The sequence below is a fragment of the Lissotriton helveticus genome, chromosome 2_2 (assembly GCF_964261635.1).
Source record: "Lissotriton helveticus chromosome 2_2, aLisHel1.1, whole genome shotgun sequence".
Classification (NCBI taxonomy): Eukaryota; Metazoa; Chordata; class Amphibia; order Caudata; family Salamandridae; genus Lissotriton; species Lissotriton helveticus.
The window spans coordinates 408,522,444-408,535,884 of NC_136060.1; the positions used below are offsets into that span (position 1 = coordinate 408,522,444).

Below are 13,441 nucleotides of genomic sequence, written 5' to 3' on the forward strand. Positions count from 1 at the left end.
TTATCAACTGTCTGTGTGGCCTAAATTAATCTTAATGAAAGTTGTCACCATGTGAGGGAACAATGTTTAAGTATATTAAGGATAGGTAATATTATAATTCTGTCCCTTGTGTGTGATGTGGGATCACTGTCCATAGATACAGTAGGCCAAACAACACGTTTCTGCTCGCCCTATATGCATTTGAAAGTTGTTCACTCTTGTTACTAAACATTGTATACTTTCAAATGCACTTCCACAAGACCAACATGTGTGGAATATAATAACGTTGTCTACATACATGACGTTCCCCATCATAGAAGAATGTGTATGGTACAATTAGTAGCATGGAGTCAACCATTAAGACATACAGCACTGTAGCCATGACTACATTTGCGAGAATAGCACTGCCCCAGTTGAGAACACATTGGTAACACCTCCACCTAGGAGGATCTACTGTCAAAACAAATACTCATATCCAGTAATCAACAACTGGAGGGAAGGCAGGAACCTGTTAACGATTTCGTAGACTTTGCTGGAGGGAAAGGTTTTTGCGTTTAGTAACTGGTCGTCATCATAGTTTTGTATTTCCTAATATCAGGAGTCATTAGACCATTACGGAAAAGAAAGTTGTTCACAGTCGCGGCTGCTGCCCAGTCTATGTGGTGAGGCAGTGAGGGAAAAAATAAATAAATATACACTTACCGTTCTGCTCCTGCGCCTCAATTCTCCTAGCACTGCAGTTTCCATGAGCACAGGCTCTAAGCTCACCACGCAATCCCAGCGCTTCTCTCATGCTATTACTCAAGCATGAGAGGAGCGCTGGAATTGAGTGGAGCGGTCCAGTTTCATGTTCCAACAGGGACTGGGAGCTTGTTCTCCTGAGTCCTGCAGATATTTCTAAGAAATAGCCTGGATACATCCAAGTGTGCATGTCAGTTTGTCCAGCAGTGAACAGCTGGCCAAGCGACATGCGCATTTTCAATGGCCACTACTCCTCCTCCCCCTGCTGGTGACTCTGCCCTGCCCCAGACTCAGGGGACCAAACTTGGTCGAGTCGATGAAAAATAATATGATAATATAAAAGTTTTATTATCATTTTATTTGTCTTTTTCTGCCTTTAAGCAGTTGGGCGATGCCCCTCCGCCATAGCAGAGGAGCCGCCGCTGTTTGTTCAGTGTATATGTTTCATTTGACAATGAAGCCATGCACTGATCTTGTGGCATTATTCCACAGTGGGACTCGTATATTCCCATCGATGAGCATGTGTTTACAGATAGGTCTCAATTCGGTACAATAGGAACTCACTCATTCAAGCACTGGCTGCTGAGATTTCTGCTGAACGTGAAGGTTATGTGCAGGCACAGAAAAACATAATAGAAACCACACAGTATTGTGGCATCGGCTGCAATCACTGGAAAAGAAGGCCGACAATCATTTCACATAGGAATTTAAATAAATAAACACAATTAAGATCAAATATTTTAAGTTCAACGAGCAATCTGCTAAATATCATATAGATTTACTTCGAAATAGATACTTTTATTGTAAAAATACAGCACCTTTAATTATAGTACACTGTCTTTTTCAATACTTTGAACCTCGTAATGTTTTAAATGTATCAGTCATTGTGAGCATTTGCTGTTTGACAATATTATTGACTAGAGCAATAAATTAAGGACCAAAATTATGAAACTGTTTGTTGTTTAAATTATTGTGCCATTAGGTAGAAGATTTTCATTTTACAACTCTTTTGAAGACATCAAAATCATTTCTACATATGTACATTACACATATGAAATTAGGGGGCATATTATCAAGTACCGCGTTAAAATTATCGCCGGTTTAGCGGCAGAAAACTGCTTCTAAAATGGCGATAATGGGCTTGATACTATGCCGTAGAGAATTCAAATAGAAGCCCATGTTAACACCAGAACATGGGCTTCTATTGGAATTCACAAGGCCATATTATCAAGCCCATTATCGCCGCTTTAGCAGCAGTTTTCTGCCGCTAAAGCGGCGATAATATTAACGCCGTTCTTCGATAATATGCCCCTAGGTTTGAAATTGTTGAGAGGGAGACGAAGAAAAAAAGTAATTTTTTGAAGGACTGGTACTGTGTTTAACTGGAATGTCTCTCTTTTTGTCTAGGTTTCTTTCATAGTCCGCATTGTTCCCAGTCCCGACTGGTTTGTTGGCGTTGATAGCTTAAATCTATGCAACGGCAACCACTGGAAAGAACAGATGTCACTGGAGTTGTACCCGTACGATGCCGGGACAGACAGTGGGTTTACATTCTCATCGCCAAATTACGCCACCATCCCTCAGAGCGCTGTGACACAGGTAAGCCACCAGACCAACGAATTGTTGAGTATGAAGATGTTGAGGATAGATGAGGAGCCCATGTACCATTCAGCTTCAAGCTTCTTCAGAAACAATGCAAGCTTCACATTGTATCCCCTTTCTGCATTCTTTTAAAATTCATGGTACACAGGTCCTACAGCTTGCAATGATGTAATTGTTTTCACAGAAAATGGGGAACATGATGCTTATAATGTTGGTGCAACATCACCAATAAAGCAAATATCAGCAGCAACTCATGGACCACGCACATTATCTTCTTTTTGCCGCTCTGATTTACAGATCACCAACTACCACTCTGCTTACTGGAGTTCAATTTGATCACATATCAGTATATCTGTATTCTAGGGGGCGTGCATTACATATGGAATACGTTGAAAAAGTTTTTTAGGGATCAATTTCATAAGCAGTAGAGAAGCCAGAGAGGCCACACATACATGCCAGTAGCTGACCGCTGTCAGCCATGAAACAACTGATCTATGACAGCTACACTGGCTGCCTGTAAGAAATAAAGCAAAATCTAAAGCATTATGTATCGCCTTTAACCGCTACCGCGCTACCGCGTTTTCCCGCTGTGTGCTGATTTTTAAAAATCGCACTGTTTATGACAAAGCCAGCTCGTCATCCGCGTAGCGCAGGTAACGCCCATGACGAGCTGGCTTTGTCATTAGCATTGAAGGGGTTAAAGCAATGCATGCCTCTGGACCAGCATTCTTAAAACAATCACTATGTCCCTATACCCCTGCAAAAACCTTTCGCTCATCTACAGCAAGCCTCCTGAAGATAACGCGAAAAAAAAAGTCTCATAGGGTGACAGGTCTTTCTCAGTTTCCACTATCAAACTTTGGAATAGCCTTCTGCCCCAAATCAAGGCAATTACATCTTTGCTTACATTCAGGAAGCATATAAAAACATGGCTCTTTAATCAATAGCCATTCTTTTCCCTGCTAGCATGATCCACAGTGCCAAGACACCCATGGGTATTCGAGCGCTCAATAAGTCTAAAAAATAAATAAAATAAATGTACGGCTGTGTCCTGAATTTCCAAGGTAGAGAAAATGAAGCCAACCAAGAGGCTGATCTCCTGTGGCCACCGCAAGAGGGTACCTCAAATCTCTTGACTGATCACATTACTGGGTGGGTGAGGTTTGGACTCCTTCCTCCAATAGACCACAAGAGGAAGTTCACATTTTGAGTCTCGCCATGGAACAACATGGACACACAAGGCCAATAAGCCACTTAGCTCTCTATGGAACCACAATACTGTGGTGGAAGGTGGAGGGTGGAAATGAGCCTGGATCTAATAAAAGGTCTCCACCCTTTTGGGAGGAGGAAATACCATGCCTAACCACTTCATAAGTGAGGATCCGCTCAGATGGAACAAAGGAAGACCTTCCCTATTGACTAATAGACCACATTTGTAGTGCAGTGAAAAGAGTTTGAGAAGGGCGTGAATAGCCTAGGGTGCTCCTTCTAGGAGCATTCGATATATGGATAGATTATTGCTTTTCGTTGAGAGTAGTGAAAGCATATCAACCGCACCTGGAACCAGCTGTAGCGAAGCATCTAGAAAGCTTCTCACAGCGGGCGAAAGGTACACATTGTGATACCTTCCCCTCAGAGCTTGAATCAATCAGGGAGGCGAACACTAGAAGATTTACCTAACTACTGGAGATTCTCAGTGATTGAAGAGAGAGAGGAACTCCAAGTGTAGAAGTCGCTAGGAGAATCACTCTTTTTCACTGCTTTCCTCCACAAAAATTGAAACAGGAGATACAGAGATGATGCTGAATGTAGCTTGGAGGATATTTAAGGCTAGCTGTGGCAAGGGAAGAAGTGGGTAGCGTATGTTGGACCTGAGACAATGAAAAAGAGAAGAACTGCTTCATTGAATTGAGGTAAATACTTCCTGTCAGGCCCTGAACTTTGAGAGGTACATCAGTGTGTGTCAATAACTGAAGTGTCCTAGGGCATAACAAGAGGTACAAAGGTCACAGAAGGGTGGACCACAGATAGGTCTGCGTAATGTGAGGTGACCATTGCTCCATATATGGCCCCTATGAAGATAAAAGGAGACATTGCGACTGACCCTTGTAGGCACAGGAGGTACTGTAATATTCTAAATGCATGGTAAGAACAGAGAAATAAGAGAGAGAGCCGAATTGACAGTAGTTCTGGGATATGCAGCCCTGCATATTGCAATTACTGAAGGGCAATAGAGGGCCGTTGCTGGAAAAAGCAGATTGAGAGCATGCTTACTGTAAACCCTTGAATGACCAATCGTGTGATTGACGTGTGGCGCAAAGCTCTGTTATCGTTCCTTTCTTGAGTTTTGCCTCAACCCCTCAGAAGCTGCTAACTCCTGAGTGAGCCTTTGTTGTTTGCTGTAGAAGTGAAAAACCAAATACTTAGGGGACTCCAAATGAGACAGTTTGACACATCCAGGGAGCAAATTCCCTCTTTTCGCCTATTATTGACTTTGCCACACCACGTTTGTTTAGTTCCGCCTTCCTCCTTTATTAGGAGTCATGGTCCCCAGGGTCCCTTCCAGCTGTCTTGTACAAATGCCTCAGTACTTTTTTTAGTTGTCACCCTGTTGTTTTCCCCAGTACATCTTTGGACTCCTCCCACTTAGCTTTTTCGTTGGAAGCTCTCTAAAAAGTTTGGCTCCCTTGATAAAGGAGGGGGCATAAAGGACACTAGGGGCCTTATTTAGAGTTTGGTGAGAAGGATATTCTGTCACACACGTAGCAAACGTCCTGTCTGCCGTATTATGAGTGCATTATATGCTGTGGAACTTGTAACACGGCCAACGGTATATCCGCCCATCCTCCAAACTTTAAAAAAGGTTCTAGGAATCTCTGGAGGACCCCATTGTGGACCTTACATGTTTTGAGCACGTGAATACCGATGTGTTAGGCAACTCTTTCCTGGAAAAAGGTACACGACAATATCTTTGGTGGTCTTGTGAATTTTTGTTATCTGAAGAACTGAAGTATTGAAGACTGAAGAAATTTTTTTGTTACGAGTTACATCATTTGAAAATCAATAAAAATTAAACAGATAGTTTTATTAAAAGTATAGGGTAGAGGCAAGGGGGTCAGAGAAAGAAGCAGGATGTGGGGGCCCGCGCGGGAAGCTCGGCTAATAGCATCTGCCATCTTTGACGCCACCCCTCACCCCCAAGGCGGACGCTATTAGCCGAGCTTCCAGCACGCGCCCCCTCATCCTGCTTCTTTCTCTGACGCCCTTCTCTCTACCCTGTATAATCCCTCTCCATCAGGGTGCAGAGGTGTGTCCTGGTGGCTTGTGGCTTGCTCTGCCTTCTTCAGATGGTCCCTAGGTGATCCACCGGCTACTTGGGGGTAGCCTTGTTGGTTAAGCAGGGGACTTATCTGAAGGGAGTTACTTTTTTCAAAGTTTACCAATGGAGGGGTTTTTACCACAGAGGTAGCCTATATCAGGTAAATAGGCAGAGAGTTTTGGGTTTGCGACCTTAATTTAGCAATTCAGGGAAGAATGTTCTGGTAAAAGTCTGTCATTTGTCTTGTATAGAGCGATGCTCATTTATGAGATAAAACTTGTTTTCAAATTTACATTATTATACAATGCAATTTCTAGATGTTTCTGGCAAGACAGACGGAATCATTTATCTTCATATAGGTGTGTGGAATTAATCAGTGATGGGAGGAACAAGTATACCTATATAGTAAAAATATTATTGTATAAAGAAAAAATAGTACAGGTTATGGTAAATAATGATATGTATGTAATGCTGAAAATTCGTGTGCTCATCTGCTTCTGCAGAAATAAAAATTGCTACATTGACTCCAAAGGTAGTCGAACATAATAACATGAGTTACATATTTATACTACAATTTAAAACTTTGCTGGTCAGCTATTGCTTTGTATGGAAACTGTATTTCGCCTATAACTTAATTGACCTATCATCTTTGTTTTTCTAGGTCAAACAGACATTTTAAAGTCATAAATATATAACTTCAAAAACAATAGGATATTTGCCTGGGAGTGGTGGGTAGCGCGGTTGATGATATTCATTGTGATGAAAGAGGATAAGTAGCTGTGGAGTTGCTGTTGAATTTGGTACTGTCACCACTATTAATCATGCAATCTTTGGCACTGCACTTTCTGGCTTTGATGGTGGGCCAACATTTACGCTTGTTGTACAGCCAATAAACATGGACCTATCAAAATGGTTTGGGTTTGACTTCTGTCTGAAGAGGTTGCACCAAATTATTTGTTTACAACGTGGTCTATTTTATGTGCTGTTGACAGCATCATCTTGAGTTGCAAAGCCAAAATTTAAATATTGACCGATGAATGGAATAAAGCACATACATAAACATTATTGTGTCATAATTGCAGGACTAGACGATATCAATATATTGATGAATCCCCTTTTTCTTAGACATGTTACGATAACATTGTGTAAACTTATTTCTATCCACAGATAACATCATCTTCCCCAAACCATCCAGCAAACTCCTTCTTCTATCCCAGGCTAAAGCACCTGCCCCCTCTTGCAAAAGTGACCCTAACTAAGCTTAAAGGCAAACAAGTTGTTCTTCCAGTTACCGATGCTGACCTGACCACCGCAGGGAATGAGATAGATGACTCTGTCTTAGGTAAGTCTGAAAAAAGAATACTTTTTCAATGTATTTATTGTCTTTGATATGCTGAAAATGGAGGAACTTATGATCATTAAAGAAATGAAAAAGCACAATGGGGGCTGAATGAAGAGAACAAATAAAAAAATAAAACAATATCTTAGAATAGGCACCTCACATATTAGTTCACATTTCTGTTAAATGTGCAGACATTATTGTGCATAACCATTATATATATATATATATATATATATCAACGCTCCAAAGTTTGCCCTCGCAAAAAGCAGCACCCAAAACCAGTGTTCCTTTGTAAGGCTTTAATCAGGTACAAACGTCTACTGCCTCGCGATACAGATTTCAGTTGCTCCACTCTTCATCGCCTGACGCGTTTCGAAGGAGTTTCCTTCTTCCTCAGAGGCTGGAGGGAACAATTACGTGCACGCCTCCCACTTCCTGTTAAATGCATATTTCCACACACCCCTGGATGGGAGGTCACATGGCACAGTGGAGCATTATGGGAGACGTAGTTGATTCATACTGTCCTTTGAGAATTCATAAGCCCACAGATGAGCCTCGTTTGGCAGTGTCCGTTTTAAATCCTTCACTGGTTACCCCGATGTGGTTCATTTGTATTCAAAACCCACGGCCTCCGTTATGGGGTGGTGCAAGCTTTGGCGATGGGACCACCGCCTAATATCAACGCTCCAAAGTTTGCCCTCGCAAAAACTGCCATCACGCCTCCTTCACAGAAGTCATGGGGATTGAGTAGTTCTGGTGTCCCTGTTCTGCTACTCGTTGTACTCACTGGAGTTGCCCTCATCCTCTTCAACAGGGTTCGTTGGGATTAGTTTATTATTTATTTATTTATTTGTTTATGCGTTTTTATATAGCGCGGACTTTACCTGAAGGTGTCAGAACGCTTCACAATAGGAACAGAACTGATACATGAGAACATTACAAGTGAACAAATTACAAAAGCAAACGCTAAGTTACATGAGGCAAAAGTGGCAATCGTTAGCAAACAAATACAAGAGGTAGCAAACGGTGCATTACAGGAGGAAAAAGTGACGTGTGCAGGTTACAAAAGCGTACAAAGTACAAGTAGAGGTATAGTACTGCAATACATGGCAGACACTCAAACACAAGAACAAACGTTACGTAGGCAATGGTGGCAATTGTGCAAGTATCGAAAGCAAACAAAATGTAAGAGGTAGCAAACAGTGTGTTACAAGAGAAAAGTGACATGTGCATCTTACAAAAGAGTACCAAACACAGGTAGAAGGATAATACTGCAATAAATGGCAGACACTCAAACCGCAAGAACACACTGGGAAGGCACTTCCATAGTCATGGAGAATAGAATTTTCTATAATGAAAGGTCTTCCTTTAGATAATAGAGAGGGCATGAATTAAAGTTGGAAGCGTCTTTGAAGGAGGAGAACTTTGAGACCAGTTTTGAAGGCCTGGGAGGAGGAGGTGGTCCGGAGCTGAGGCTTGAGGAAGAAGGCGCAGTTGGTATTGAGCAGACTATGCAATTGAATTAATGTGGGAGAGTAGATTGAGTTTTGTGTCGAGTATCACACCAAGGGATTTTGCGCTGTCGACAATGATGGGTTTATTGTTCAGTAGATTCATCTGTCCATAGTGATGGAGGGCGGCCCTGTCCCTACCAGAGTCCTATTTGCTCTTATCTTCGAGCTGGCTTTCTTTCTGCTTGGTTGATAGGTAGTTTGGTTGTAGAGTTCATTGATTTTTTAATCCTTTGGCAATTCCCTTATGGCTTTGCTGGCAGTGGCCCGCTGTGGGGTGATGTCCCTGGTGTGGGTTTGGTACCTTGTCCATATTCTCTGACTGACTTCTGTTTGGCCTTCCCTCTTCTTGGCAGCTTTTCCTATGGTCTCATTGAGGTGTCTTCTTGGCTTTGATACAGTTCTGGGATTGATACCTCTAGGCTGCCTTGGCCACACCTTGTCGCTGTGCGTCCATGTGCAATCTCATTTTTCACACCTGCGTTGCCTCCAGTGATACTGTGGGGCATATTATCAACAAAGTGGCGAAGAGAGGCGTTAGCCATCTTGGCTTAACGCCTCTCTTCGCCACTTCGGACACGCTAGGCTGCACCATATTACCAAGGATATGGTGCAGTCTAGCGTTTCCCTCTGGGTTGGCTATAGGTTTTACAACTTATTGCCAGCGCAGGCACCCTTGCACCAGAGTGCAAGGGTGTCTGTGAGCAGGGAGGTTTGTTTATGTTCAGAAAGGAGTTCCTTCCTGCACATAAACAAACCTTAAATGCCAATTTGTAACTTACATGTGTGCTTCTTTATGCAGCACACATGTAAGTTACAAATTGGCATTTTTAAAAAAAGGTTTGTTTATGTACAGGAAGGGACACCTTCCTGTACATAAAGAAACCTTGGCATTTTGCATTTTCCATGTGTGCTGCACAAGGCAGCACACATGAAAAAAGCAAAAACGAGGAGAAATTAAGCATTTCTCCTCGTTTCGCCACCTTAACACCAGGATTTTCTGGTGTTAAATTCAGCGCTGCCACCTATTATCACCAAGCTTGATAATAGGTGGCAGCGTCGAAGTGAATGGGTGTTGCGGTGGAACGCCCACCGCAACAAACACTACACGCCCTTTTTCACGATGAGTTTATCGTGAAAGTGGCCCTATTACCAAGGCAGCGTTAAGTCAATTTACGTGGCTTAAAGCCACGTTAATTGTCTTAACGCTGCCTTGATAATAGGGCGATGCAAATATCGCCGCATTATCGGCAGAAAAGAGCCGATAACGCGGCGATAAGGGGCTTGATAATATGCACCTGTGTTTCTTCTTCTGGGACACCATGTGCTGCTTTGGAGTGCCTTGTACTTACTCGAGATGGAGTCATGAGCCTGCTTCTCTGCTGTATCCTCATTCAGTAGGGACTGTGATGAGCAATGGTTGAGGAGGTGTTGTACTGATTACTTGCATTATTTTTCCTTACTCATCCTCACTAAAGTACTTATGCCCCACCCTCCCTTTCCTTGGTCATAAGCTCATTTCCTGGTGCTTGGTGATTTTAGTGCCACCCCTTTCACTGGGTGAGGGACACAAGGTGGTGGGTAGAAGGAGTGGAAGGAGATCTGTTGTGTTTTTGGCTGGGACACATTACAGTTAGGTTCACTGGGTGCACACAAAGAAAGTGCACCCTATTTACTAATACTGCAGCAGCAGCAAACGTTTGAAAGCCGGAGCCACTGTTTAAAGCAGCCTGTGCATCTTTCACAGTGCAGGAGACAACTCACCTGCATTTTAAAACGGGACAGGGGACCCCCTTGCAGGCGGGTGCAGTGAGTGATGTGACCCCCCTGCAGGAGGAATTAATAGGCCCCCTTTCCCGCTCTCAGGGAAGGGAGGGCACACCGTGTGTCACCTTTTTGCGGAGCACAACACTGCATCCATAATTTGACGCAGAGGCAAAGTGTTTCCCTCATTTGCAAGGCATACTCCCCCATGCAAATGAGGAAAGACCCCTTTATAGTAGCACCTGTGCTACATGTGCACCTGCCCTATCTGCACTACAGAAGGGGCCATGCAGGTGTATGCGCTCCTTCTGTACTATCAAAGGGCCCCATTGGTGCAGAAAGAGCGCACACGCCCATTGCATCCCTGGAGCACTTTATGTAATACGTCCCCTGGTGCCAGGGCACAAGTCATAAAAAAATAAGTGGGGGGACGCTGACGTCATGACAGGAAGTGACGTCATGAAAGGTGGCTTGCACCATCAGACTCATTTATTTATTTTATTTTTATTTTGAAAGTTTTATATAGCGCGAACAAGATCTTTGCAGATATCAGAGCGCTTTACATACGAAAGGAACAGCGTGAGAGTAAATAACAATAGGGGTGGGGAAGGTACATGTGGGAGCATAGTCAGCCAGATACATCAATAATGAAACAAGTACAAATAGTTGATAGCGTAAACACTCAGGCAGGTCAATAAACACGAGTCATACAAAAATACAGAAAAGATCAGTAGAACTGAATGGTACAGCGTCTGTAAAATCATCCCCAGTAATAATTCAAGTGTATTTAGCCATGAGGATAGCTTTTACTTCTTTCTTAAAAAGTATGGTAGAGGAGATGAGCCTGATTTCAGGGGGGAGTGAGTTCCAAATCCTGGGTGCCATTCCTGAGAAGGAGCATTTATATGTTTTTTCCTTGCGGAATCTTTGGGGCTTTAGCAGGAGATTGTTTGTGCCTCTAGTGTTTCTAGAGCCTCCGGAAATCGTCAGCTTCTGGGCGAGATATCCGTGTGAGCTCAGGTGGACAGCCTTGTGCGTGATGCAGGCGATTTTCAGATGTATTCTGGCTTCAAAAGGCAGCCAGTTCAGGGCTCTCAGGTCAGGAGAAATGTGAGAGTGTTTTTTTGATCCGGTGATGAGTCTCGCTGCGGCGTTTAGAGAAGCTCTTATGGGTGCCGTGGTAGTTAGGGGGAGACCACAGAGGGCGATGCTGCCGTAATCTATTCGAGGGATGACTAGAGCTTGTACCGCAGTTTGGAAATCTTTGGCTGGAAGGAAGGGTTTGATTTTCCTTAAGGTATTAATCTGGTAGTTCGCCCCCTTGGTTGCTTTGTTGATGTGTTCCTGCATGTTGAGGTTGGTGTCAAGTGTTATCCCTAGAGATTTTGCTGAGTCCACGATGGTGGGATGCACATTGAGTGCGGTTAGGTGTTTAAGCCAGATCTGGGTGGTAGTGATCTTCGCAGGAGGTGAGATCAAGAGGAACTCTGTTTTAAGAGCATTGAGTTTGAGATGATTAGAGGCCAGCCATGATTGGGTGCTTCTGATCGTTGAATTCAAGAGCATAATGTCTTTGGGTGATTGTAATTTGAGATAAAGTTGGGTGTCATCGGCGTACATGTGGAATTGAACATTGGATGCTTGTAGCAAGGTGGTGAGAGGCCTCCCCTCACTCACCCCTTAGCAAATGGAGCCACACATTCACTCTTTGGCCTCTCTAGGGCGAGAGGTCGCCCCAGAGAGGCCAAAGAGTGAATGTGTGGCACCATTTGCTATAGTTATCGAGCTCCAGGTAAAATAAGTGGGGGGACGCCGTCCACCCGCGTGGTACCCCTACTAGAGCCCTGCCTGGTGCCTTGTTGAGATGGAGAAAAAGTAATTTACCGACGACTGGGAAAGGTAGGGTAATTGGAAAAATTAAGATTACCAAGTGATCAGTGAATTACCAACTACCAGAATCATTTGAGGTGGTGGTCTAGGTTAAACAAGGTTGACCGAAATATACTTCAAATTAACAGGCCTCTTTATGCAGGTGGGAATTTAATTAGAATGTTTTTTTGTGTTTCCCATACTTTAAACTAACATGTGGGCTCTTTTTATTGCAGAAACTCCACTTGATTGCGAGGTGTCTTTATGGTCTTCGTGGGGTCTTTGCAGGGGCAGCTGTGGCACTGGGGCAACCAAAATCAGAACTCGGTACATCCATTTCAAACCATCCACCAGTGGAACGCCTTGTCCCAGCCTTGAAGAAGAAACAGAATGCGTCCAGGATAACTGCGTCTAAACACCAACAAACAGATCAGAAACTGTTGATTAAGACACGTTTTTTCCACTCTTCATACTTCAGCCAATCAACCCTAATCATTTTGCAATATGCAACAAAAAAGACTAATTATTTGTATAAATGAATGATCTGTTGTTTACATCAGGACTGTTCCCTCATGTTCATGTTTTTGTACACCAGAGTGCCTCCAAATAATAAACTGTTCAATTGTCATAAAAAACTAGGTCACGTGGCGCCCTCTTGTGACAGATAGCGGGATGTTTTGTACACGCATTTAATCTTACATTCGGAGCGAGATCAGTCATAAAACAAGAAGGTCTGAAAACACATATGTTTAAGTTATGAGCAGTAGAGTTGGGCGAGCCAGCAATCTAACGGAGAGAGGAGAGCCCAGAGCTCTCAATCAGTAGCCAAGCGCTGAAAATATGTGGCATGTAAATCAAGCAACAAACATCATGTTAAACTATAACATGGCTTCAAAATTCAAGAAAGAGTATGTCTTTAGCACGCTGAAGAGTTTCTTCTTAGTACATCAGGATATTCGAAAAGTATTTTTTAAAAGTGAGAATTTTTAAACATTAGCTGAGAAACATTCTTGCCCCCACCTGGATGACAATACCACTAGTGAACTAATAGGTAACTCAGCTGTCACGTCTACCTCAAATCTTGTCTAGGTTCTTATTGTAGATGAAGCAACATAGTAGTCTATTAAAACAAACACAAGAGAGGTTTATTGTACAGCCCACATCCCAAACTCATGTATTTGAAGGTGCTCTCATAAGTGATAATGAACAAAAAACGAGGCTTGGTGAAATAAAGAATTTAGCAAGGATCACACAGTTTGGTCAAGCAGGGAAGCCAGGATTCATCTCATATTTTTCCAGTCTCACACTGTGCAG

General features: G+C 43.0%; 1 protein-coding gene across 1 annotated transcript in view; it reads left to right on the forward strand.

The window, feature by feature from the left end:
* Positions 1–12,762, forward strand: part of SPON2 (spondin 2) — a 41,908-nt gene extending 29,146 nt beyond the window's left edge. Inside the window, exons 4-6 of the mRNA XM_078678651.1 lie at positions 2,128–2,319; positions 6,809–6,983; positions 12,364–12,762. Coding sequence (XP_078534777.1) covers positions 2,128–2,319; positions 6,809–6,983; positions 12,364–12,542 — 546 coding nt within the window. The 3' untranslated portion in view covers positions 12,543–12,762. The remainder of the gene's footprint in view (positions 1–2,127; positions 2,320–6,808; positions 6,984–12,363) is intronic.
* Positions 12,763–13,441: the final 679 nt, after the last annotated feature.